The 25230-nt window shown below is 43.3% G+C and overlaps 1 protein-coding gene across 5 annotated transcripts in view; it reads left to right on the top strand.

Annotated features, from left to right (window-relative positions):
• Positions 1-24923, top strand: part of ZDHHC3 (zinc finger DHHC-type palmitoyltransferase 3) — a 34851-nt gene extending 9928 nt beyond the window's left edge. For 4 of the 5 annotated variants that reach the window (XM_054191302.1, XM_054191300.1, XM_054191303.1 and 1 more), the window contains exons 2-7: positions 2127-2456; positions 5166-5290; positions 8572-8668; positions 10532-10613; positions 12429-12559; positions 21033-24923. In XM_054191302.1, coding sequence (XP_054047277.1) covers positions 2151-2456; positions 5166-5290; positions 8572-8668; positions 10532-10613; positions 12429-12559; positions 21033-21275 — 984 coding nt within the window. In that variant the 5' untranslated portion in view covers positions 2127-2150 and the 3' untranslated portion in view covers positions 21276-24923. Of the gene's footprint in view, positions 1-2126; positions 2457-5165; positions 5291-8571; positions 8669-10531; positions 10614-12428; positions 12560-15185; positions 16890-21032 lie in introns of those variants that run through there. The other variant, XM_054191304.1, reaches the window with a different exon arrangement.
• Positions 24924-25230: the final 307 nt, after the last annotated feature.

The following is a 25230-nucleotide window of genomic DNA, read 5'->3' as shown; positions in this document are numbered from 1 at the left end:
TTGTTGTGTTTTTTTTCTTGCCAAAGTAAATGACATCCGCACGTGCACATCTTTATCTTGATTTTTCTGTTCTGTGTGAGGTATGTACGAATATAAGGCTGATGCGCTTTGACGTTAACCCATGCGAATTTCTTCAGATTAGTAAAACATCTTAAGCTCTCTCACTTGGCAGCATACTAAATGCTCAAAGCGGGAATATAAGAAAATACCTAATTCTCCTAGTTTATTTATACCAGTTATGTTAGAAAACAAACATTGTAAATGGTCTGGTTCATCCACTTCTGTTCACCTAGAAACTTTGCGCTCCTGTCTTTTGCCGCTGACTGTGGCAGTAGCAGTTCCAGCCACCTCTCTTCCGTGTCACTTGCACTAATGTGCACAAGCTCTCATCGCTTCTGTGCTTGGATGTAATTAACCATCCTGCTCATTCACAACCTTAATCTTTGGCTGTGAAACACTACTCGTCCTCTCTGAACTTGGTCCTCTTGAAATAACAACTAGAAAGCAAGCTACTGTCTCCTTATAGTGCAATACGGCAATAGTGTCTCCATTTAGGTCGGTGTTACGCAAAATAGAGCTTTCCCCTTGTATTTGACAGAACGTAGCCATATAAGTTTTGAGAGAAGTTTAAAGTCCTCGGTACTTTTGTGATCCTCTCACTATCTTTTCTATAAAATTTATCCGTTTTGTCTAGGCAACAGCATCAGTTTTTTAACAATTAAACTCAAAAATAGCTTCAGTATGAAGTTTTGGCAGAAAACATAACTCATGGTGAACATTGTCTCCCTTTCTCTGAATTAAAATGGAAAAATGCACTCTATTTTTTGCAAAGCAGTGAGAATTATCCTTACATGTTGAAATATGAGGAGTTTGAACCCTTCTGTAAGGTTATATGCAATTAAATATATTTGGTAGTAAAATCAGTGTATCCATTTTTGTACGAGGTGGGTCTTTATGTAGAGGTTGAGGTATTTTTTGAGCACTTAAGCCTTGTGCAAATACTCTGTTAGGAAGTATCTTTGGAAGAAGTTGCTGGGTGTATCAAGAGCCGCTTTCAAAGCGTAGCGTTCCAGGTGTGCTCTAACTTTGAGTGGTGTACACTCAAGGTGCAGATCGATTGATCCCCTGCCAAAGTCTTATGAGCACCGTTTTGTTTTGTTTTGTTTTCTCAAATGCCCACGTTTGGTAAGAGTTACATTGAGACTGCAGTAACTGCTGTGCATACCTGGGGTAGTACAGTTTCTGGCTCTGAGATGGACCTCACCTTCTGGGTGGACGAAGTGCCTGCAGAGACGGAGAGGACAGGGCAATGGCAGCAAATGTCACGTTAGTGCCCTTATTGCAGTGGAGTGGACTTGGCTAGGAATGCTAAAGGGGAGGTAAAATGAGTGCCGTTGAGGGATGGAGCAAAGGTGGTGAGAGAAGCACGGCAAAGGAGAAGGCTTAAGAGGGACGTAAAGCCAAAGGAGGAGTTGAGAGTGGGAGACAGCTGTTGCTGGGGAAGAGCATCCTCTGGGCAAGACTAGAAGTCCCTGTCAAGATCTTTGCGTAGGCAGCTTCTTCAGCAGTTCCTGCCACTATAACATTGCAGTGGTTTGTTTTTGCAGTTTTACCCTGATGCTATGGATAATGAGAAAGGAGAATCCTTCCACTTGCTAAGCTCTCCAGTATCTGTAGGGATACCCCTCCCCACATCTGATGCAGCAGTAAGGGACCCTGCCAGCTGTGCCAGGTCTTTACTTTTTTCCTAGCATTACAGTGTCCAGTTCTTGCTTCAGTCCCTGCTGTGGCAGCTCCTGTTGGCACCCACCTGATCACTGTTCTCTTCATTAAAACACTTGTTGCCTTTCTTCTGGAGGGAGTGGAGGTGGCACACCAGCGGATTTAATGTGTAATTAAGCAAGCCTTAAAAGCACTTAGTCTTCTAAGGAAGGAGTGTTCTGACAAGTGCAAGAGTCTGGTTTCCAAATCCATTATTTTGGGTTTGATTTATTTACTTTTTTTGCCTTTTCAACTGAGTTTCTGCAATTTGGAGTTTCCCACATGATCGCCATGTCATTATGCGGGCTGAGGTCTACATGTCTTGCAAAGCAGTGAACACTGTACTGTTTCTGACTCTCTTTCAGATGCAAGTATGGACATAATAGCCTATGATGATTACTCCACTCCACCGCTTCAGAGATATTGAAAGGAAACCTGAATACCTCCAGCCGGAAAAGTGTGTTCCACCTCCTAGCCGCGCTTCCCTGGGAACAATGTGGTTTATTCGAGATGGCTGTGGTATTGCATGTGCTGTCGTTACCTGGATGCTGGTGTTCTATGCCGACTTTGTAGTCCTTCTTGTCATGCTAGTTCCATCGAGAGATTATGTTTATAGTGTCATCAATGGCACACTGTTCAACACCTTGGCTTTCCTCGCTTTGGCTTCACATTTTCGTGCTATGCTGACAGATCCAGTAAGTATATCTCTCTGTATGTCTCGGAAAGAAACAGGCGGTGTTTTTCTTGTCTGCTACATGTTGGGTAACTTAGTTGCTGAGTGAGTGGCAGATTTAAATAACTTTTGTGTGTCAGGCTGCTGAGTGAGGCTGCTGGTGTGGTATGCTGATTTCTCATCCCACTCAAGTCAGATGCAAAGTCAAAGACCCAGCTTTAGGTTCCCATTGTGTGAGCGGCTCCTCTTTTTGCACTGGGAAGGAGAGCGCTTCTCTCTGACGCCGTTTTCTCCCCAGTGGCAGCTCTCATGTTTGTGGCTTGTTGTGTCTTGACAAACAGGAAAGCTGGAAAAGCTGGTTTTGGTTGTCTGCCTTGGCAAGTACTGCTTCAGCAGAGTGGAACAGAGCGTGTGTAGTTTTGAAAAGACGTGTAACCATCTCTCTTACTAGTGATTTAGTTGAGTTTATCGAACCATGCTGAAATAAATACTATGTGAGCGTGCTTAAGAGCTGACAGTTCTTGGGCAGGCGGGAAGCATCAGAGTTGTAAGACCCCCTTGTACGTCTCCATAGGACATTGCTTTACGAGAGATCTGGTCTGTTGCTTTCTTGTCTCTCAGCTAGTGAGAAGGTACAGTTTAGTACCATGATGCTTGTTCTGAGTGGCCTGTGATGGTTTATTTTGTTTCATAACCTTTGGACAGTAGATTCAGTTCAAAACCCCATCTCCACCAGTCAGTGGAAGAAAAAACAAGCTCAGACTCCTCTTGGCCCCTTCCGCCTGAGTGTTCTTGTTGCTGTTGGAAGTGGTGGTGTGCCTCTGATACTCTAATTATTCCTTCCAAATGTCATTTCCTACTTGAAACCTTGTTAGGTACCATTAGAACTTCAGTGTAATCTTTGTTTCTTAGTTTCCAGAAGCCACAGCGCTGCACAAATGGCTTGATTTGGGGTAATTTCACAGTTTGTGGTAAAGACTGATGCATTGCACGCTACTGCTGCTGGACAGAACTGTGAGCAGTAGCTGAGGCTCCGAAACTTGTGGTCATTGGACTCAGGAAGACAGGGTTGCAGCAATTTGTTATGAAGTGTATATCCTGAGGGTTCCCCTTGTTGCTAATTATTGTATGTTGTGTGGCTTTAATTCCCAGAGACCTTCAGGTCACTGAAATTATTTTGCAGAGTTAGCAGGAACTCTTTTGAAACAAAAGCTGTTTTCTGAAGCAGATTGGGCAAGCAGTGTTGCGGAAATAGATACGATCTCTTGCAGAGTAACTGGGAAAAGATATATTAATTCCTAGTGCGTGGTGGGATTTTTGTGTGTGGATGGTGAGAGCCGGTGGGATTTTTTTTTATTCTTTGTAGAGCTTTTTGTGAGGATATCAGATAAACAAAATGGAGGAGGGAATATAAAGCGAAGGGATGCAGAAACATCTGGCAGACAATGTGAGTGGGGATGAAGGAAGCTGCTGGGACATGGAGAACCAGGGGCACGTCTAGGACCAGAATGAAACAGAAAGCACCACTGAGGCAAACAATTAGGAATTCTTATTATAAATAACTGAAAACGTGACTACTTCAGAATTGATAGCATATGTCGTGCTTTTCAGTAACTGCTTCCTATGGGTTCATGATAAAGCATTCCTAAGGTTTTGAGCTTTGCAGTGTACTAAAGAGAGAGAACATCAGTTGTAGCATTTTGTGGAAATTGGTCTTGGTAATTTTTAGATTGGCCAGGCCTGTTAAGAGGTTTCTGTGGGAAAAACCCAAAGACTGCTCAAGAAATCCTTATAGTACTGGTTTAACGTGCAGTTCTTTCATTGATGTGTATTGTTCCCGTTTATTGCTGTTGGGAGGTTGTGTGGATGTGTTAAAAAGAGACTGTTCCATCAGAAGTCTGTTAAATAAAAGCAGGGATGTAATATTTTCAGTATAAAAGCCTTACGTACACAGAGCTGTATTTTTGCCGGTGTACCAGCACAGATTCCATACAGCACATCATGACCTTTTTCTTTTTTTTTTTTTTTTTCCTTTTTTTTCCTTTGAGCAAATTCATGAATTTAAAGCCCTAGAAAGGCTGGAAACTCTTGAACTCAGGCTTCTGCAGCAGCAATATGTTACCTGTTTAAAGATGCATATTTTAAAGTGGAAATTGTATAGCTAAGAATGTTTTACCTAGTCTTATTCAGGTGGGAGGATTCTTAGGATTCACTGTTTGAATGTTAAACCCCTTATTTAAATAACAAATACATAATGGAAGCACAACTGTAAATACATGAGGCATTTACCAGCAACTCTTAGTGTACACAATGATACTTCAGAAGTAGCTGCTTCTACTGGAATAAAACATCAGCGGTTTCCAATTTGTGATGTAATACACTGGCATGATAAATTTGTTGATAGATGTGAAGAGAGTGATGAGGATTCTGAAGTCTTTTAAGGTTACTATGGGATTAAAAAAATCACTTAAGTGAGGATTTACTGATGTTTAAGAAAACCAAAACAATGTTTAAGTATGTGGTTCCGTATATTAGAACCTCATTTTAATTTATTTTCTGAATCCTCTTGCTCTTCCTGAAACTGGTGATCTTAGGGAAGTTTTTATTTCTTTCTCAACCCTCCCCTCCCATAGTTTTAAGTCATCCTATTGTTGTTAGCACTCCTAATGTACACAGGGCGATTTCCTGGTTTGGTTTTGTTGGTTTTTTTGTGTTTTTTTTTTTTCTGCAGGGTGCTGTACCCAAAGGTAACGCCACAAAAGAGTTCATCGAGAGTTTACAGCTAAAGCCAGGACAGGTGGTTTACAAGTGCCCAAAGTGTTGTAGCATCAAACCTGACAGAGCACATCACTGCAGGTAAAGTCTTTTCTGAGGACTGCTGTTTTACCAAGACCTCAACAATTATCCAATGTGCCTTGATCTAAATTGTTGTTGGAGTCTGAGACTGGAGTGGTTAAATCGAGAGGCTGGCGTCTGAATTGTGTGCCCATAGTGCCACACACATTCAAGCTTCTCTGAAAAAATCTCGGGCCTTTTTTGACAAGTTTTCATCTGTAGCAGGCTGGAGCCACTTCTTGCGAAGTGAAAAGTACTTAAAATGAATGCTGCCTTGACTCCAGACCTGTAATTGACATTCCATAAATGCTCATGTAAACGTGACTTAAAAAGAGACTTTATATACCAGAATGCACAGAAATCTATAAAATGTAATGTCTCTCAAAAGGTCAGTGTCCTTCCTATTTTTGTTTTTTTGTCAGAAACCCATATGTCTAACTGTAGATTCTATTTAGAAGTGATATTTAAATTCAGGTAACTGTATATATTTTTCAGAGTTCCAACTTCCACATTTTCATTGAGTACTGTGACTTTGTTTTGTGTTTTGCAATGGATCAGTATGCCTACTGATCTGTCACGTCCTTTTTCTGGTAGGATAAACTTCCCTGAAGAGGGTAACTGGTAGTGAGCTTTTTAGTACTAAAGGCAGTGAGGAAAAAAAAACCCCCACCATAACTACTTTCTGAAATTCTCTTCTGCTTTTAAAACAAGTGAACCTCCTTTCCAGTAAGTAGTTAATAAGTTTGCCCTGGTGTCCCTTCCTTGGCTACTCAAAACCCAAAACATACTGAGAAAGCTTGTATCACAGTTACCGCTGATTGATGCAGGGGTCTCGTGGGGAGGGGAATACATGGTACTGAGCTGAACAACAGCTGAAACCTGTTCTGCTGTTTGCATTTTTCATGTTTATTTTCAGAGCTTTAGTTTGCAAATGTTTTTCTTTTTTTTTTTGGTTTTTTATTTTCATCAAAATCGGGAGTTGGTTTTTCAGCAGGAGCAATGTGATCATGCCTATCACTTATTAATGCCACTGTAAAATCCCCTCTGACACTTCTTCAATTATGAATGAAACTTCGCATCTAAAATGCTGTCTTGCTGATGACTCACTGTGTAGGTAAATGAAAAAGACTCTTTGGCTAAACACAAAACCTCATCTCCGTGATCCTTTTTTCTATGATTTAAGGTAACTTTTTAGACTTTTAAGATTTGGGAAACTGATCCGCTGAACACTGATGCTGTTGAGAATCTTCAGTCAAACATTTGTTTGTGGGGCAGGGGGATTTATTGGACTCTTGCACATCAAGGTTGTGCATACGCATCAGCAGGAGGTACTGCTAGCTGTACGCCTGAGGGACCAGGGCGCTGTTTGATTCATGTGCTATTTTGTGAGTCCCCCGTGCCCAGCAAACTATTCCTGCCAGCATTTGGAAGGTGGGTGGTTGAGCAGGGGGAGAGTGTCTGAGTATGGGCAATCCCAGCTGCCTATAGTTTTCAGTTTTGGCTTCTGTGTTTCCTTTTCCACCAGCTAGTTTCATGCTCTGCCTCTTACCCAACTGCTTTTGGTACGTATGCACGGAATAAAACCTCTCCTCTCAGCCTTAACTACCTCCTTCACGGAGGTCATCTTTGGCTTGGCTGCATCAGGTTGTCCCCCTGGGGAAACAGAACCTAGGAGCCATTGAAGAGGTTGCTTGGGTACTTACCTGTTTCAGAGCCCAAGGGAAGTGCGTGTGCATCTGCAGGCGGTAAATTAAACCACAGGGAGGCATCCTCCTGCTTTACACCACCTGCCCTGCCTCCTCCCGCCCCCCCCCCCCCCCCCTTTTTTTTTTTAAAACTAGTAATTCATACTTGTCATATGAAGTATGAAGTTATCTGGCAGATAGATTGTTTTTACTGTGACAGCTGATTTTAGTCCCCCTGTAGCTCAAGAATAATTTCGAGCTGCTTATTATAGCAAAACGAGGCTTTGCCTGTTTTCCACTGCACCTGGGGCTGGCAGGTAATAGGGTGCCCGTCCTTGCCTCAGGAGAAGCAGCTCCTGATCTGGCCCCATGCCGGGAGGCTGGGGGCTGCCTGACCAACCTCTCCTTTAAGATCAGGGCTACAGCAACTCAAATATTTTCCAGGCATGGCATGTATCCTTGGGGATCACCCCCTGCCAGTTGTAGAGTGAGCGCAAGGCTGTTCTGTTGCAGAGGTTTTCTATTATTTATTCATACGTGCTCATAAGAACATGTTTATGTTTTTGACTTTCCCTTAAGCATTTGGTTGTTGAAGTTTATTGTTTATATTAAGGTCAAAATACTTTTTGTTACAAGAAGAAAAATAAAATTAGCAGAGCCCTTGATCCTTTCTGTTTCAGTGCTGCCAGAATTGTTCTGGGATGGCTGTTTCCTTCCTGGGTCTATTGTTTGTTTGGTTTGGGGTTTTGTGTTTTTTTTCATATTTGATTTCTGTGCTTGTTTGTGCAATGTGGTATCAGGAGACTGCCTTTCGTCTCCTATCATATGAGAAAGCGGCAGAGAAAAAGACTTCCTTTATTATGCGAGTTGAAGCAGTTACTGACTAAGCAAGAGAATGATGTTCAGACAAAATAATAATCTTTTAATTATTTGACTTCTAGCCACAATGTGCATGCTTGCAAGAATTTGAATTTTGATTTTATTAGTCTGGTTTTGTGAAGTGCTTTAACATCTAATTTTACCTTGGATGTATATTGTGGTACTGTCTTCCTGACTGACTGCCGCAACCTTTTTATGCTAGTATGTGGCTTACCTTGGTGTCAAGAATATTTTCTAAGGCTTTATTTAATTTTCTTTTTTGCAAGCTCCTGCTACCAGCTAATGTTAGTAAATGAACCTTAGTCTGTTATTAGCAACTCTGAAAAATATCTTTATTCATTACTACTTTTCATATTTTTTCTGGTTTTTGTTTGCTTTTAATCTGTGGGCATTTTTACTGACCAAATAGGTTAAAACCAAACTAAATCAGATTTTTTCCATCTGCCTGAACGTATTGTTCTAACCATATTTTGGCAGAAACACTGATGTGAATATTATGGTAATGTGTATTACTTGGCATTAATTTTTTACAAGGGTGATTTGGTATTGTGTGGTTCATTTTGAACAGACATATTCAAGTGAGTAAACCACAAATATGAATGTGGTGACCAGTAAATTTATTTAGGTTAAAATTTCGCCTCTGATTCTTTCCTTTAATTTCTGTGTCCCTCAAACCCCTGTGAAATCTTGTATCCCTGGAATGAAATGTGCTGTAAATAAAGACCTGTATTCTTTCAGTGTTTGCAAGAGGTGTATTCGGAAAATGGACCATCACTGCCCGTGGGTCAATAACTGTGTAGGAGAGAATAACCAGAAGTACTTTGTACTGTTTACAGTAAGTATTTTACAAGTGGTGTTTGAGGTTGTCCAGTGGGCAGCGATGAAATGCTGTGTGTAGTCCGTGAAGCAGCTCTGAAGGCTGGCTTGCCTTTTTTTTTTTTTTTTTTGTCTTTCTTGTTTCAGAAGAACTTTACAGGGAGCTGTCGCAGACTTTTGTTTTGCTAATTAGGGAACACACACAACACAACAACGGGGAAAAGGCATCAGGAGAAGTTTTTGCCAGGGTTTTGTGAGGTTTGTGTTGAAAGTTGTTCGGCACGCTATTTCATAACACGAGTAGTTTATTGTGGTGTTGAGCTCCGAGATGTGGGCCATCGTTTTACACGGTACTTTGGCTGGTAGTGTCCCAGGCCATATGTAGGATTCCTAAATGTTGTAGTTGTATGAGTACCCATGTGGGATCATATAATAAAGAGCTGTTGCCACATCTTAAGCGAGGAGTGGGAAGCGTGCATCCCCTTTGGCAAGAATTGTCCACCTTTTATTTGCAAGTGGTTTATTTTCGTACTTGTAAATCAAGGAGGTGTTTGACTTTTTGTACTATATCTGTGGCATCATGAGTAAGAAAACAGGAGTGCAAGCTCGAATACTACATATTTATGGAAGGGTTGAAATCTGTTTCATCAAAGCGAGCTGCAAATATCCCGTGGGAGTAGCGTGAACATTACAAGGCTCAGTTTCAGTGATGCTCTGTTTTATTAATAAATCTTTTGAGACATCTGTAGGTTCGAGGAAGAATGTTCTCATATTACCAAGTAAAAAGGGGGAGATTTTCAGTTAAAGGGAAAGGCTTCCTGCTAAACTTCTCTGCCATGGTGTAGTTTGTTATGATGCGGATTACAGAACAAAACAAATCCCGTTTCTTTTGCTTGAGCAAGGGTTTTTCAAGGAGTGAGCTAGGTGTTTAATCCTGCCAAAAGGATTTCTGTTTCTGATAAAACTGACATCTACTTTCAAGCAGGCTATATTAAATGCTTAATGTAGCTGAGAGAGGAAAAAAAAGTACGGGTTGCTGGTTTTGTTCTTGGTTATTCATTTTGAGCCCTGGGGAGGTGAAAGAATGGCAGCACGCTCAACTTGCAAGGAAACCCAAAATACTCTCCTATCACCTTTTACTGCTTCCACAGGGGGTTTGTTGTAACAAAATCTCTCTCACTTCTAATATCTGCTGACCTTTGTCAGAGTCTGGAGGTTCAGGAGAGTCATCTTTTTAGGGCTATCTTGGTAAATTTTGTTGTTATGTGTAGTGATGCCTATAGTTTAAAGCTTTTTGTTACAAAGCTAAGACCTAATTTAAAACTTAATCGTACAAAGTATAAAGCTTGAGAGAAACTTTCCATGCCAGTGTCTGCCCCAGGGAAAAATACTTATTAAAAAAAAAAAAAAAATACTGTTTTTCTGAAACTCATGCTGGAAAACAGATAAAGCGCTTTTTGTGGTGAAAACAAATTAGCTGTTGTTTCTCTGGGAAACTATAGTGCTCTTGAGAGCAAGGATGTAAGCTTTGACAACGTGATACCTCAGAGAGTTGCTGCTGTCTGAAAGTTGTGCTGTACTCGGCGGAGATAAGGACAGTAAGCTGTGTGGAAGGCCATGCTGGGGCACAGGAGGCTGGATTTTGTGTCCAGCTGGCTTTGAATTAAACAGTGTCCCTCCTGTGCGCTCAGAGCTGTTAGTAAGGCCAGAATGAGTCCGTGTAGTCTTGGCATTTACCCGCTTCTGGGTGCTTGTTTAGGGGGGATGGGAGGGCGCGGTGGTTTTTGGAGTGGTTTGGTCTTAACACTTAAAGTGTTTGGAAGATTTAGCATCTTGGTCTTTAAATTTAGCTGATACCTATATTACGTCCTTTATTTTTCAGATGTATATAGCACTGATTTCCCTGCATGCTCTAATCATGGTGGGATTTCACTTCTTGTATTGCTTTGAAGAAGACTGGACAAGTGAGTACTAACAAAGTATCTAATTAAAATACCAGCTTAGCCTATGAATAAGACCTTGTAATGTAGTTTGCTTGTCAGGCAATCCCTTTAATCTGATTTCAGAAGAATGCTATCAGGGTTCTGCTGTGCTATCTCTATCTTTTTATTTTATTTTATTTTTATCATCAATCCTAGAACTTCATAATTCTTTCTGACCTGCTGGAATCTCTGTCCTGAAAAGTCCTGTTTCAACTTAAGCCTGGTGCTGCCTAGGGAGAAGCTAAGATTTAAAGACACCTAGATAGTATGTGTGCAATAATCTACTGTTGACATGAACGCAGCACTATTTTCCAGAATGCCGACACAAGATAAGAAGAATGTGTATGCTTTTTTTAACAGGGTAATGTGAATCATTCTTGCAAGACTGCCAGGAAAACATGCTAACTCAGATCCAAAAATCCACCCTCATAAGAACAAACAATTCCTTTCCACAAAAAAAAAAATCCAAAACAACCAATGAACCAACCTAAAAATAAAATAATCCAGCCCTCACTCTGCAGCAGCCAGTGAGTAAATTTTCACAAAGCCAGTTGAGATGTGTTTTTAAACAAATGGGTACAGGGAATCCTCTAGGTAATGATGAGTCAAACAGCAAGCTGTCAAAAAATGTGTCTGCAGATCTATGTGCTGCTTGTGGATTTTTTTGGAAGAGCATTAGCTTTGTTTTTCTTGGAATTTCAGTTGTGTCATTCAGTATAATGACCTGTTTTAGTTTATGATGCTGCAGAGGATGGGATGTTTATTCACATGGACTGAGCTTGACAAGTTTGTTCTGCAGTTCAAAACTTTGCAAAACAGCTGCCAGCTGTCACTGAGAACATCTGGATTTGACTACAGCAGCCAGGGCCATAGGGGAAGGATACATCAAAAGACAGAGGTCCCTTTGCCCGCTTTCTCAGAGCCTGTGTCTGTGGTGGAAGCACTTTCCCACCTGCCCCAGGTTTAGGTGGCAGAGCAGTTATGAGAGATGGATCTGTTGTTCCAGCTGCCTTGGATTTGTGCTGGTTCTGTTAGCACCTGATTATGGTGTATCTGTTAAAGCTTAACATCTCATGAGAAAAATAGGGTTTTTTGGGTGTTGCTCATTCTTCGATTTCAGAAAAATCTGGAGATTTTCTGACATTTACAACACCCAACTCAACACTGTGATTTTTGCCCTATAATGTTTTTCTTCCTCTTTCTTTCTTCTGCTTCTCTTTTATACTTACCTTCTCGGATTTTTTCATCTCTTGCCTGAGTTTGCACTATAGAGCATGAGGGAAAATAAGAATTTGGCTTAATCTGCCTTTTAGGTTGTGATTTAGAGCAATTATGAAAGGAAGCATACACTGTTTTTGTGTTGGTGCTACAGTAATAATTATCCTTGTGTCCTGACCACCAGCTTGAGATTTCTAATGGGACTTTATCACTGCGGAAAATCTGTTAAGATTAAGGTTTAAGAGAGAAGCTACAGGTTAAGTGGAGTAGAGTGGAGTCCTAGCTAGTGTGCTGGGGAAACACCTAAGTGGAAAAGTTGCATTCTTGAAGCGTTGCAGGGTGGGTTGTTTTTTTTTTTTTTTTTTTAGTCTTGCTTTTTTTAAAACTTGCAGGAGTAATCATTTCACTGTTGAATATCCTCCAGAACGTCAGAGCTTCCCTGTGCACCTTTTTGAGAATGGTGGTCATATAATTGATTTTGATAGTTTGAGTATGGAAAACTCGTGGCTTAGCAGGTGTTCTGCAGCTGCTGCAGTACCTGATCTCTCCTCTTCCAACTCCGTTGTTTTGTCTTCACAGAATGCAGTTCCTTCTCTCCGCCAACTACGGTGATTCTTCTCATCCTCTTGTGTTTCGAGGCTCTCCTATTTCTCATCTTCACCTCTGTTATGTTTGGGACCCAAGTACACTCCATCTGCACTGATGAAACGGTGGGTGTCTGACACGCTTTCTCCTTTACCCTGTCTCTCTCACTGTTTGTAGAAACAGTGAAGGGCACCAGGGTTTTACCTCATTGCACGGGGAGCTCATGTATGTGTACCCTTTGAGGAAAGACCCAGTGTAATAAACTGAGCTAGCACAGTCCTGGGTTGTGCTCTCTGAAGGTTATTGTGAGAAGTAGTATACACCTACGTGTTGGCTGGGATGCTGTGTTGACAGTACCTCTGATAAAGTAGGCGTTGGTAACAGGGATTACTCTGTAGAGTATTTGTCCCTGTGGATTCGAGAACCTTTATCCTTTAATGAAGTGCTTTTACTTTGGAATTGTCTGAAATTTGGCTGTCCCCCCCCTGGTGTGACTATTTACAGCTTTATGTGCTGGAAAGCCAAGATGAGTAGGTGGGGGAGGGATACATATATATATATACACACACACACACTTCTTTTAGTCTAGAAGATTTCCAGTTTTAGCTGCTTGTTAAACAGTTCAAAAATTCCTGCCAGAGGGAAAAAGAAAAGGCAACGGAGTAGGCTCATGGAAACAGCCTGCTGCAACGCCATCGTGTCCTCCCCAATTCAAAGATGGGGTAGTAGAGGTTACATAGCAGTGTTGCAGTCCGTCGTATATCCCTGCCTTTGCCCACTTCTGTAAAGACGGAGATGGTGACTCCTGGGGAAGTTCCCACACTTTTGAATACTGCCGGCCTTCACCAAGCATGCTCAGGTATCTGAATTAACTGGAGCGGATGAAGAAAGTGATAGTCTTAAAAGAGTGACAATTCATGTTTCTTCCCCTGCCTCCTTTAGTTTTCTCTCCCCTTCGCTTGTTTGCCCATGGCCAGCTGAAGCTAGAGTAAGTGTTTTTGCTGCTGTTGGAGAGCTGTGACTGGCATTATAGACTGCAAGAGCCCATTGCTCCTGAGTCTTTTTCGCAGTACTTTTTTTAATGCTTGGCTTCCACAAGAGGCTGATGCTCACACTGTGGCTCTTCTGTGTTCAGAGGAAGACTTCAGCTGTTCTTTCTGCTGGGGGGAGCCCCAGGAAGAAGTAACAGTGTTATACAGAACAACAAGATCCTGCCGAGCTTGAGTTTATCAATAAGCACGTAAATTAGCGATGCTGCCTGTGAAATCATCGTCTGAATTCCTCAATCTTTGAAACTTGTCAAGACTTTTTAGAAAACGCTTCCTACAGCTGGGCACCCAAATAAGTTCCTCCGATTTTCCCTTCCCCCTCAAATTCTGGGAACTCATAGATGTTAAAGGAACAATGCCACAATCTAAAATAAAAAAATGAAATATGGTCTCCCCATGTTGGGTTGTGGGTTTTCATTTTTGTTTTCTTTTTTAGTATGTACCAGTAAGGATTTTGCTCGGTGGAATTAATTGGTGATTTGCTAGCATCGAGCTAGCTGTGTCTGGCAAGCAATCTGTTTTGAGCAGAAGAATATTTCTAGATGAAGTCCTTCCTGGTGTGGTCTCTTGCAGTGTTTTACTTCACATTTTAGAGGCGGGGCTGTGTCTTGCCCTTTCTCACCTTCCTCTTCCAGTCACTGGGAGATCTAATTCCCCATCTTGTGTACGCTGTTCCACTGGGATGGTTCCTTTCTGCCTGAAGGGACCCAGAACCCTAGTACTTTGCTGTTGTCTCTAGAGGTGACATTCATGTGTTCTGCAGAGCTCCCAGAATCGGTAATTTGAGACACACAGATGTATTACAGCGCATTAATCAGTAGCATGGGAGAGATGTGTAGGTCAGGAGAAGCTTACCTTGCAAAAGATCTGGAGTTAAAGAACAGAGTGATCTGCTGCCTGTGGAAGAGTAATGCTCTCCAGCCACTGCACTCCTTCATTTTGCTTCAGTGGCAGCCAGGCGTAACTTTCCTGAAAGACCAAATTCACTTTGTGTGTTTTAGACACAATACAGATTTTTTTTTTTTTTTAAATGATTAACTAGTCAATGTTTCAACTGATTGCTTGATGGCTTGTTTTTGTTCTCCCTCTAACCTTTACTAAACAATGCCAATGATTTCTCTCAAATCGGCATCTTATTTAACCCTTTCTCCCCGCTGTCAGCCCATGCATGTTTTAGCAACGATTCTGATGAAACGTGAAGAGGCACCAGGTAGACTCAGCTACACTGAGCCATGGGCACTTCCTGAACTTGCTTGGTGAATCTGGGAGCATTATAGAGTTTATCTTTGGGTTTGTGGTATTATTTTTTTTTGTCTGCAAGCTTATAATGGTTTCCTCTAAAACTTCCCATCTGGTTAGCACAGAGTGCTTTCAGCCATTAAAGCACATACTTTACGTTTGGTTTTAGGTGGTGGGTTTGGTTTTTTTTTTTTAATTGACATCAGAGGCGATTGTCTTAAAAGGTTTATGAAATATCTAGGCCTGAACAAAATGAAAGTAATTTTATTTCCAAGGAATACTTTCTATCCTTACTATTTTTTTTAGTATAAAACATTGAGAAGAAAAGGAAAGGCAATATAGATGCATTTTGATTTTCTTACTCCATCCTTTGGATAAGGGGTAACTGAGAGTAGATCTTTCCCCAAATCCAGAACTACAAAATCTGAGTGTTTGACTGAAAATGTGATATTTCTGTTTTCAGGGAATAGAACAGTTGAAAAAGGAAGAGAGAAGATGGGCTAAAAAAACAAAATGGATGAACATGAAAGCAGTATTTGGCCATCCGTTCTCTATAGCATGGCTTAGCCCATTCGCAACACCAGACCAAGGAAAAGCAGACCCGTACCAGTATGTGGTCTGAGGAATTCTTGACCAGCATTTCCACTAAAATAGAAACATATTACAGCACTACTGTTAAAAATTTTCCATGAATGTTTAAAACAAAAGGCAAAACAAACTTTTTTTATGTCTATTAAATGGCTGATAATTGCAGAGAAAAAAAAGCCCTGTATTCCACAATTTTAGATAATTCTATATCTCTGGCTGAAACTGCTGCTGCTTTTCTTTTTTTCTTTTTTTTTCTTTTTTTGTATTTCTATTTTTTTTAATCTTGTTAACTTTACTGGCCTTTGTTTCTCTCTGCTTTCTGTATGGCGTAACTAATGTGGAGGGGATCCTCTTTCTCTGTTGTGACCCACCTCTTCTGAGTAGATTCTCATGCTGTCTCCTGACTGTGATGAGCTCTGTGGAAGACATATGAGTGCCAACAGCCCTACACAGACACCTTTGGACTTCCTGAAGGAACACATTTGCTCTTTCATATGCGAACCTGAGCGGGGAAGCAAACATTTCACTTACCAAAAGGTGCAAGACAAGAACGCAACACAGCAAGAGAGCCAGTTGACCTGGTGATCGCATACAGTTAAAAGTACTTAAAACAAAGGTTGCCAATGCCAGTTCCCACCCCACCCTCCTTTTTCCTTCCAGCCACAGAACTGATTCCATCTTTCTGGCATTATTTTGTCTGTTCCCTCCCTTGTGCGCAGGAAATTGTTGCCATCTTAGGGTAACTGTGGCAGATTTAGAAGACTCTTTGGATTATTAAATGCCTTACACTCGCAGGAAAGAAAGAAATCTGATTTTCCAAGTGTTTAGGATAGCAGAATCATCTTGTTTTGTGTGTGTTTGTCTTGTTAGAGCAATGCCTGCTAAACAGTGTTAACGTGAAAAACTGACGTGAATGCCCAGATTACTATAAAGACTAATATTGATGGCATGTGTAGGTGTACCAGGGCGATTGATTCTATATTCTTAGCATGGCCCTGGTTTAGAGCTTTGTAAATCTTTTCTCATATTAATGCATACATGTGTATGTGTGTAAACACACACACATATATGTGTAAGTATTTTAAATTGGGAAATATTGGTGGTAAGGAGCATGCGTACTGTTATGAACTGTGTGGTGATGAAAGTGGGAGGGACAGAAGGCATTCCAAAAACGGGTAGAGCTAAACCATTCATAACTACAACTGACATCTTGTGTTCAAGCAGGAATTTTATTATATTTTTGGATCTTGACTCCCATGGGCTCATCAAGCGATTGCAAACAAAGGAAAAACACAAATGAGCGGTGTCCATGACTTCCAAGGAATGTTTTCTTTCCTTGGTTTAAAATAAAATGGTATTTTTATTTTATTTTATTTTATTTTTTATTTTATGGAAAATGACCTGTTTAGACTGCTTTAAAGCCATGGGGGAAGGGAGGGAAATCAGAGAAGGAGAAATTTATTGGATGTCTCATTTTGGAAGTAATGTGAATGCTGCATCTTTTCAATCTGTCAATGCTTCCATATGGAAAACAAATGCAATAAAACTTTTCCAAAAACTTGTTTGCTGTTGTTATTTTCTCTCTTCACTTTGAATGTTGGGGAAAAAAGTCTGTAATGGGTTTTCTGACGTTTCGCTTCAATACACAAGCAGGCAGAAGTGTGTAAAAGTTAATTGGGTGTTCAACTTTTGAGTTTAAAAATGAGTTAATCAGTAATAGATTGATCTGATATTCAGTGGTGTTATCGCAGCTCTTGGAAGAGGCTGTCAGTAGCTGCTCTGCTGTGTAAAGGGGCAGTTTCTGCCATCCTGCTTGCTCAGGGTTATATCATTAGGAGCACGTTGTGATCTCTGCCGCGGGACTGCGCGGAGGGAGCCACAGGCTGCGCTCGCGCCTCAGTGGGAAGATTCTGTGAAGGAAACGTGGCTTTCGCGTACACTTTTCCTTAATGAAGAGAAGTTCAGGAAAAGTTTAGGTGATGTTTTTATAGTGCTGATACTGCCGATAGTGGGGAGACTTTCGTACGTAACTATGTGGCTGTGATTTTAGGATGCAGTGGCATTTCTCAGAGAGTGCTCCCAGCTTAATAGTTTAGGGCTGGATCTTTGGCCAGGATCAGCTCAGCCGGTGAGACGTGCAGATGGTGACTCAAACTGGTAGAGAATCCGGCCCTGAAACTGTCTTGACGCAAAATCGAATGTACTGGGGGGAGAGGCTTTAGTCACGTAGGCAATTACCGAATGGATGTATCTCTCTGTACAGTTCATAGCTTTAAAAATTGTTTTGATTGTCAGTTCCTGGTGCACTTTCCGGTTTTGGTTTATTTTAATTACCTTTATTCACTATGCATTTTGGAGGAAGACGGGTTACGTTGTTCTGGCATTTTGACCATTGTGGAAAAAAATGTGTAAATTAGTATTTCTTGTTTCAAACAAATGCCGATTGTTAAACTATTGTTACAGAGTATTGGTATTTTCAGACTGTTTTTGTTTTGAGTGAGGCATCATCGCAGCTTGCGGAAACGTCCATTGGTAGCTGTCGTGCGTGTGTCTCAGTAACTGTGGGTCCTCAGTTTTACTTGGGCTGAACGACTCGGTGGCGCAACTTGATGCGATTCGAACGATACTAAACGTGAGTCGATATGAGAAAGGCAGACTTCACCAACTTGCACGTGGAAAGTATTTTTCTCGGGCAGAACTACCTGATTTCGGGTGCTAGTTCTCCTCTGGCGTGACCAAGAGCAACTGAAGGACAACCTCGATCAGAGGCGGGGTGTTTCCGTTTCTTGAGAAGCTAAACGATGCTCCAAGCAGAAATGAGTGAAGAAATCTGCTGTAGGGAAAGTCTGGCCTTAATCATGACTTCTGAGAGCAACGCTTCCTGGGTCGTCTTCCCCTTAATGGACAAATTTTTGCAATACTCGCCCCTTCTGTTCGCTCTTTCCGTTTGGATTTTAAAAGGGTATTAAAAGAAGTTAATGCGTTTCTTCTAACACGCAAGAGCTGTCCTGCAGATTGCTTCTGGGTCAGGCCGCGCAGCTCAGCAGCCTATTTTTTATTTTTTTTTATTTTAAAGTGAAATAGCTGCATGATGGGAAAGAGAAACAGCCATTAGTTTAATTTGAAATACAAAATTCTCACTTTCTAAAAGAATGGTGAGAGATGTGAGGTAAATATATATTATTTTTTTAAAAAAAAAGTTTCATTAAACAGTAGTGAAACATCAACAGTTTTGCATTCCTTCCTTCCCCCTTAATTTTTTTTTTATTTTTTTTTTTTTAGGGCAAAACCTCACGCCCTACTGACTGTGGGGCAGGCAGCCAAAATTCGACCAGGATACAATTTTTAAACCTTCTGCTCATTTTCAATATGTGCCCTGAAAGGGATTAGTGAGGTCTCGGCCTGGAGGGAGAGAAAGTATGACCCTGCCTGCTCTGATTAACTTCTCCCTAATCTGGCGTCGGTGCAACCTCAGCCTGACCTTGTTTATCTCCTCGGGCAGCAGATGCTGTTCAGGGCAGGTGAAGGATGTTTTTTTGGGGGAGGGAAGAGAGGGTTTGCTGCCCAGAAGTGTTCAAGATCCTTATTCCCGATTTAGATGGCAGCATGGATCGAACTGGATTAAGCACGTGATGGAGGGCAGGATTAAAGCTCGTGCCGCCGGGGAAAGGGTTTAAATGCTTGGTGTCTGCTTCTCCTCCTGCCCCGTGCTGCTTGTTTTCCTTCTCTCCAGATAGTCGCGCAGTGAACGCTGCAGCCGTGGTGACGATTTGTTACTAATGGCATTAGAAACCTCTGCAGTTTGCTAATTAACAGCCAACAGCCAAAGGTCTCCAAAGAATCATAGGATTGTCTGGGTTGGAAGGGACCTTTCAGATCGTCGAGTCCGACCATCAACCTCACACCGCCAAAACCCATCACTAAACCGTGTCCCTGAGCGCCGTGTCTGCCCGTCTTTTAAATACTTCCTCCACTTTAAGCTGCAAAAGCATCTGCCTCCCATCCGCGGGGTGCTGGAACTGGAGTATTCCAGAGGAAAAGCCGCATGGAATTGCTAAAACACACTTTGCCAAGGCTCTGGTCTGCCGTCCTCAAGTGCTGCCCCTGTCCCGGCTTGCCCGGCAGGGAGGTAAGGATGGACCGAGTGCCTCGTCCCAAGGGGCTGGAGGCTGCCAGGGATTTTCCCTGGAAAAGTCAAAATGGGGCATTTTCCAGCTTGGGAGCAGAGCAAAAGACCACGTGCCTGTGCTTAGCGTTGCAAGGTGCACGTTTGTGCTTCAGGGCTTGAATTTTTCCCTGAAATTGCAACCCTGAAGACTTCAGCTTCGGTATTGCGTCACCTCTTCCTGCACGTTCGCTGCTGGAAATTTCTCCCAAGTCAGCACGGGAAACGGGGCGTGAATGAAGCTCGCGATAGCTTTGCACGTAATTCTTGGGCTTATGGTGTGTTTTCTTCCCGGCCCGCTCCTGCTGACTCAGTGTTATTGCGAAACCAAGCTGCTGCTGTGTTAAAATGTCGTGTTATTTATAAGGCTCACTGTGCGTGCAGCTGTGGCGCCGCTGGCCTGTTGCGTGTATTTATTTCCCCCCCTGCAAAGCCCTGAAATGTTTTGTGGGTCATTAGGGAAAACCTGTGGAATTAGACCGCGGCAAGTGTATTTTTCACCCAGCTGTTGGGTGAAAAAAATGCTCTTTTAAATGGCTTTAACTGAATTTGCTCATTTTTCCTTTCCTTGAGTGTCTCAAAACTTGTATCCCGTGTCCTTGTTTCTCTAGGAACAGAGTTTCTGCCTGGTCACTTGTGTGTCATCATGAGCATATACACAGCTATAGATCTGACTCCTCTCCCATGACATAGACTATGGGCATGAAAAATTGTGGCCTATTTTACATAATGGTAGCCTTAAAAAAAATAATAAAAGAAATAATCAAATTTCTTAGTTCCTTATTTCTACGTGAAGATTGCCAGGAAAAAAAAAAAAGTCACTGCCTGAATTTGAAGGACCTGTTATTTAAATGCAATCAGAAGTGTTTACTCTACTGAAAGTGATGTGCTTGGAGGAAGGATGAATCAGAATATTGACTGATCAAGGCTCCGGTCCTGCTTTGAAGCTTCCACTCGTACAGATTTCGTCCTGTCCCTGCGGGTATATCTGGCTTGCGTTGTGATTTGTCTTTGACAATTTGTTAAATGGCAATTGTGTTCTTAAATATTTGCTCTTAATTGACGCAGAGCGAGCTTGTTCTTATGTCAGCTACTAGTGACAAAGCCTAGATACGGCTGTGGTAAATTACCGATCGCTGGAAAAAATTGCAATGTTTTTCCTGTACCTGAAATATTGTAAAAGCGCCCAAGTAAGGTGAAGTTTTGGGTTAGGATTGTATTTTCTTATTCCTTGGAGGGATTAAAAAAGCATCGGGAGAAGAGATCCAAGTTTCCAGCAAGGGATGGCTTTTTAGAAGCCGTCTCTTTACCATAAAAATCAATAGCGACTTGTACCGAGGTCAGTCACCGAGATTCAGATTGTCCACGCATTCAGTCTTGTTTTAGGGTTTTGCTGTTAAATTGGGGGATGAAACTCTCAGTGGCGCAGGATGCCTGTCTTTGATGTTAATTAAAACCCGAATGCCACCCTGGCTGTAGATGGGCAGTTTTGCACGTGCTGCGGCGGTTTTACCCGCTGTAAACGTGAGATGACCCAAAACTCTTCTCTTCTTGCAGGGTATCGAGCGTCTTAAAAATCAGAAGCCAACCTGGGAGAAGACCAGCGGCTGGGAAGGAATGAAGCTGGCATTCGGTGGCGCTTTCTCCTTGGCTTGGTTCAATCCCTTTTCCAACCTGAACTGCGAGAGCCCAGGGCCAGCCGAAGCGGTGGCGGCGGCTCCTGCCTCTGCAATAATGACCCAAGAAGAAATCGAGCGGTTTCTCGCTCGAGATGTTGCCGTCCAAGTGCTACACGAATAAGCAAAGCAGCCTCCAAGATGTCAAGAGCAGCTTTCAGGTGGTTTGTTGGTTTTGTTTTGTTTTTTTTTATAATCACTACTTGTGTTGGAGATTTAAGGGATTGCTTTTTTTAACATACTTTTGGTGCATTAAAAAAATTCTGGAGTGTTTATCTGGAAGCCAGGTACAGCACTAGCAGAAACAATGCAAATCTCCAGAGAAAGCTTTATAAGCGATGAGACTCATAAACTCCTTTTCGGACCTGCGACAACTGCTTTATTGAGCTTTTCTTACTCGGCCTTTAAGGAAAGTTTATAATTGTCCGATAGATTGGTCCCAGCTCCCAGAAATGCGCAGTTGTAAGGAGTCTGGTTAATCTTTTGTTCTTACCGCCTTTTGGAGGGCTAAATGATAAGCCCGTGTAATGGCCAGATTAGCCCAGCTCTAAAGGTTTTGTTGAAAAAGTGTCTTTTTTAGCTCATCCCATGGATGCTGCCTGTGGATTATGAAAACTGCTGGTGCTCAGGTCTTAGCGGAGATGGGCTACCAGGCTACGGACACAGCAGATGGGCCAGCTTGCCCTGGGTGTGATTCCTTTGGGCTCCAAAACATCTCCAGGGGTAAATTTTAACCCTCTGTGCTTGTGAGGCCGTCCAAGTTCGGCGGTGCTTGACTGAGCGGCGCCGGAGCTGGAGTGCTGGTGGTGATGCTGGGCCGGCGAGAGCATTCTGTGGCCACGAGCAGGCAAGTATCGGCCAGGTTGTCAAGCTGCTGGTGGGGAGAAGCTTTCACCCCAGGGTTCATTAGCCAGTAGGACGTGTGGGGCGGGAGCTGCCCGGCTGAACTCTGCAGCCCAGAAAGGAGGCAGCTGGTCTGGGCCAGGCACCGGGGATGTTTCTACGGCCAAAGGAGGTGCGAGCACCCTGCTGATGGAGCTACTGGCTCTCTCCTTTTGACTTGCCTGATTTAGATGTCTGCCTGTCTGTTGGGTTTTTTGGTTTCTCCTCCATAGCTAGAATTAGTTGAGAATGAATGTTGCTATGTAATCTTACCGGGGTTTAACATTGTCCTGCCGGTACTCGCTGTTATGCAGGGTTTCCTTACGCTAATTCTGCAGCCGGCTCCTGGTGGACATTGGCGAGGGCGTAGAAGGGACCTGCATCGCTCAAGGAAGGTGTCACTGCAGGTGGCAGTCGCTAGCAGCAAAGTCACTCAGAGGTGACGCCAGCTGCGCATTCAAATACGCTGCCAACACTGGGCGTGCTCCAGGTGACAGTGGAGTTTTAATTTAGACCGTTTTTCAGTTGTTTGGGTTTTTTGCCTTTTTTTTTTCTTCTTGTCGTCTCCCTTAGCTTAATTGTCAGGAAATTTTGCAGGTTGTTAGAGACGTGCTCCTATTTTTCCCTCACCAGACATGCTTGACTTCATCCCCACCTCCCCTCTAATGTGGACCAAAGATAATGGCTTCCTCTCGGAAGGAAGAGAAAGGAGTTTTGGGGGATGAAACCACGGTATTGTGAAAGACCTAGATGAAGTTTTTATTATTTATTGAAGCAATACCAAATAGCATTTGTGCAAGATTTTTGCTTTTTTTTCCCCCCCAAAAAAAGCATCTTAATATGTATTAAGGGTGTGACATTCAGGGCTACTGTGGAGGGATGAGATTCTTTCCCGAATTTGTCCTCTGCCACAGCAGTCCCTTTTTCCGGCAAGGGGACTTGGAACAAAGCGAGTGCTGTGACTATTCAGAGCACAGATTGGCTAAAACCCAGGGGATATTTCCAAACAGTCGTCCCATCTCCTATCCCCTCTGGATGTCTCCACTTTGCCAGTGAAAAATAGGTTTAGGAAAAAATCATTAGGAACTGGGTATTTAGAAAAACCTTTCAGGTAAAGGGAGACACCCAGCATTTGGGGGGGATTGAGGTGTCCTCTCATGTCATTTAGACACGAGGTCTTGAATGTCTTTGCCCCGTGTAGCAGTGTGATGCTGAGGGAAGAAGCTCTCCTGCTTCTGCACCGGCCTACGTTCTTCTCTGTCAGCGTCCCACGGGAAAGGGACATCAGGGACATAGGCAGATGTATGAGGGATGTCCTATAGGGAGCAGTAGGGATGTTGAAGGAGGAAAAAAGCGCCCTTTTTAGCTCACGTTTTCTCATTTTGGCTTGCTGCTCGGCCTCTGCGTCCAGTTCATGTCCCCACCTCCAGTGCTGTGGCTGCAGAGCGGGAACGGTGCTGCGGGGTCTTGGGGGGAGAAATGAGTTAACGGTTGAAAATCACCTTGAGGTGAGCATGCGGGGATGTCAGCTCCGGAGAGACCCCTCCCACTGCGTTTCAGTGATGCTTCTCGGGACGTGGACCCCGCTTAATGTGGCTTTGATTAGGTGCAGACGGGGGCAGCGTATTTCCTCCTCCGCTCTCAAACCTGGTTCGCCTCATCACGAGGACAGGCGTCCTTCGCTACTGTTTCCAACCTCTCGTGTTGTTCCTCAGGTGCTGGCGTCTCTAGGCTTTATTTTTTTAATAGCTGAAATGGAAAAGCAGTGTGAAGAGCGGGGGTGAGAGCCGGAACAGCCCTTTCCCCTCCTCCTACAGTGCAGTTACGGTCCAAGTGAGAGACGGGAACGTGCCCCTGTGCCCTACGCGGAGCCATGGGCAGCCAGGACCTGGCGGGGTGACATCCTGTGTCCAGTGAACTGGTTCTGCTGGTGTCTCTTAGCTGTTGGTCTCCCTCATCCCGCTCTTCCTCCTCCTCCACGGATTCCCAGCACCCCTCAGTGTCTCGTCTCTCTCTCAGTGTAGCGTGGCAACCGCCAGAAATCGCAAAAGTCTTCATGAGTTGGAAAAATCTCTTCTATTCACATGTCTCGCATAAACCTCCTCCTTTAATGACTACCTGTTAGCTTGGGACCAAATGGGATTTTCATGAAATTGAAACCAAACCCACTGTTTTCCTTCCCTTCCCTCCACGCGCTCCTTGCCCCTCGTGAAATTGTGCCTTCACCTTCAGGCCACACTGCTGTGCTCCCAGCCGGCTCGCCGGGCCCCGGGGAGGGCGCTCCTCCAGGGCGCTCGGCGCGCGGACATCCGCTTGAGATCCCATCGCGTCTCCGGCACGAGGTGTTAATACGCGATGGACAGCCTCGTGGCAGATGTGAAAAGCATTCTTGTACTACTTCTCCGGCGTCTTCCACAGCAGGTTTTCTATGCAAGTAAATAACTTACATCTCTTGAAAAAATATATATTTTGCTGTTTGTAACTCCTTTTTATGCCTCTGGTCGCTATTGTACTTAATAAAGAACTAATTTTTCCATCCACCAAGGACTGCCGGCTCCTGCCTTCCCTGCGGTCGCCACACACGGACCCTGTGCCCACTCTGCCTGCGGAGAGGGGCTCCCGCTTCTGGCCCTGCCAACACCAGAGGTGGCCTTCTGGGGACCCAGCGCAGGGCATCAGGGATGCCGTGGGCAGAGAGGCGGTGGGAGCCCAGGACAGTGGCCCAACAGCCACCTGGGCACTTCTCTGGGTGTTCCCCAAACGTTTGAAATGCAAGTGAGTGGTCAAAAGCTCTTTTCCTCCTCCCTTTTTTACATGCTGGCACATAACCAGGTGTAGCTGCCATTTCTTTTTTCCACTCTGCAGCCCTAATACTTCAGCGTTTGCTTTTTAAATAAACTAATAAATAAACCCCTATACTACTGTGTGGCTCAATTTCCTCTTTCCTTGCGAAAATGTTGGAACCTGTTGGCCACATTGGGGTGATGGTGTGGAGCAGAGCTCTCCCTTGCCACTGGCGGACTTGGAAGGTGCTTGGTGTCAGCTCAGCGGTGGGGCTGGGTGGGCTCCAGCTGTGCACAGCTGTTTTCTCTTTTGACGTGGCTGTGGCTGGAAGAGGTCCAACATGTAATCCCGCAGCGTTCAGCATGGAAGGGGAAGGATAGAGGTTATACATTTCCAGGGAAGCACTGGTAATG

This window comes from Rissa tridactyla, chromosome 2, assembly GCF_028500815.1.
Source record: "Rissa tridactyla isolate bRisTri1 chromosome 2, bRisTri1.patW.cur.20221130, whole genome shotgun sequence".
Taxonomy (NCBI): Eukaryota; Metazoa; Chordata; class Aves; order Charadriiformes; family Laridae; genus Rissa; species Rissa tridactyla.
This window is presented reverse-complemented; position numbering and strand designations above follow the sequence as displayed.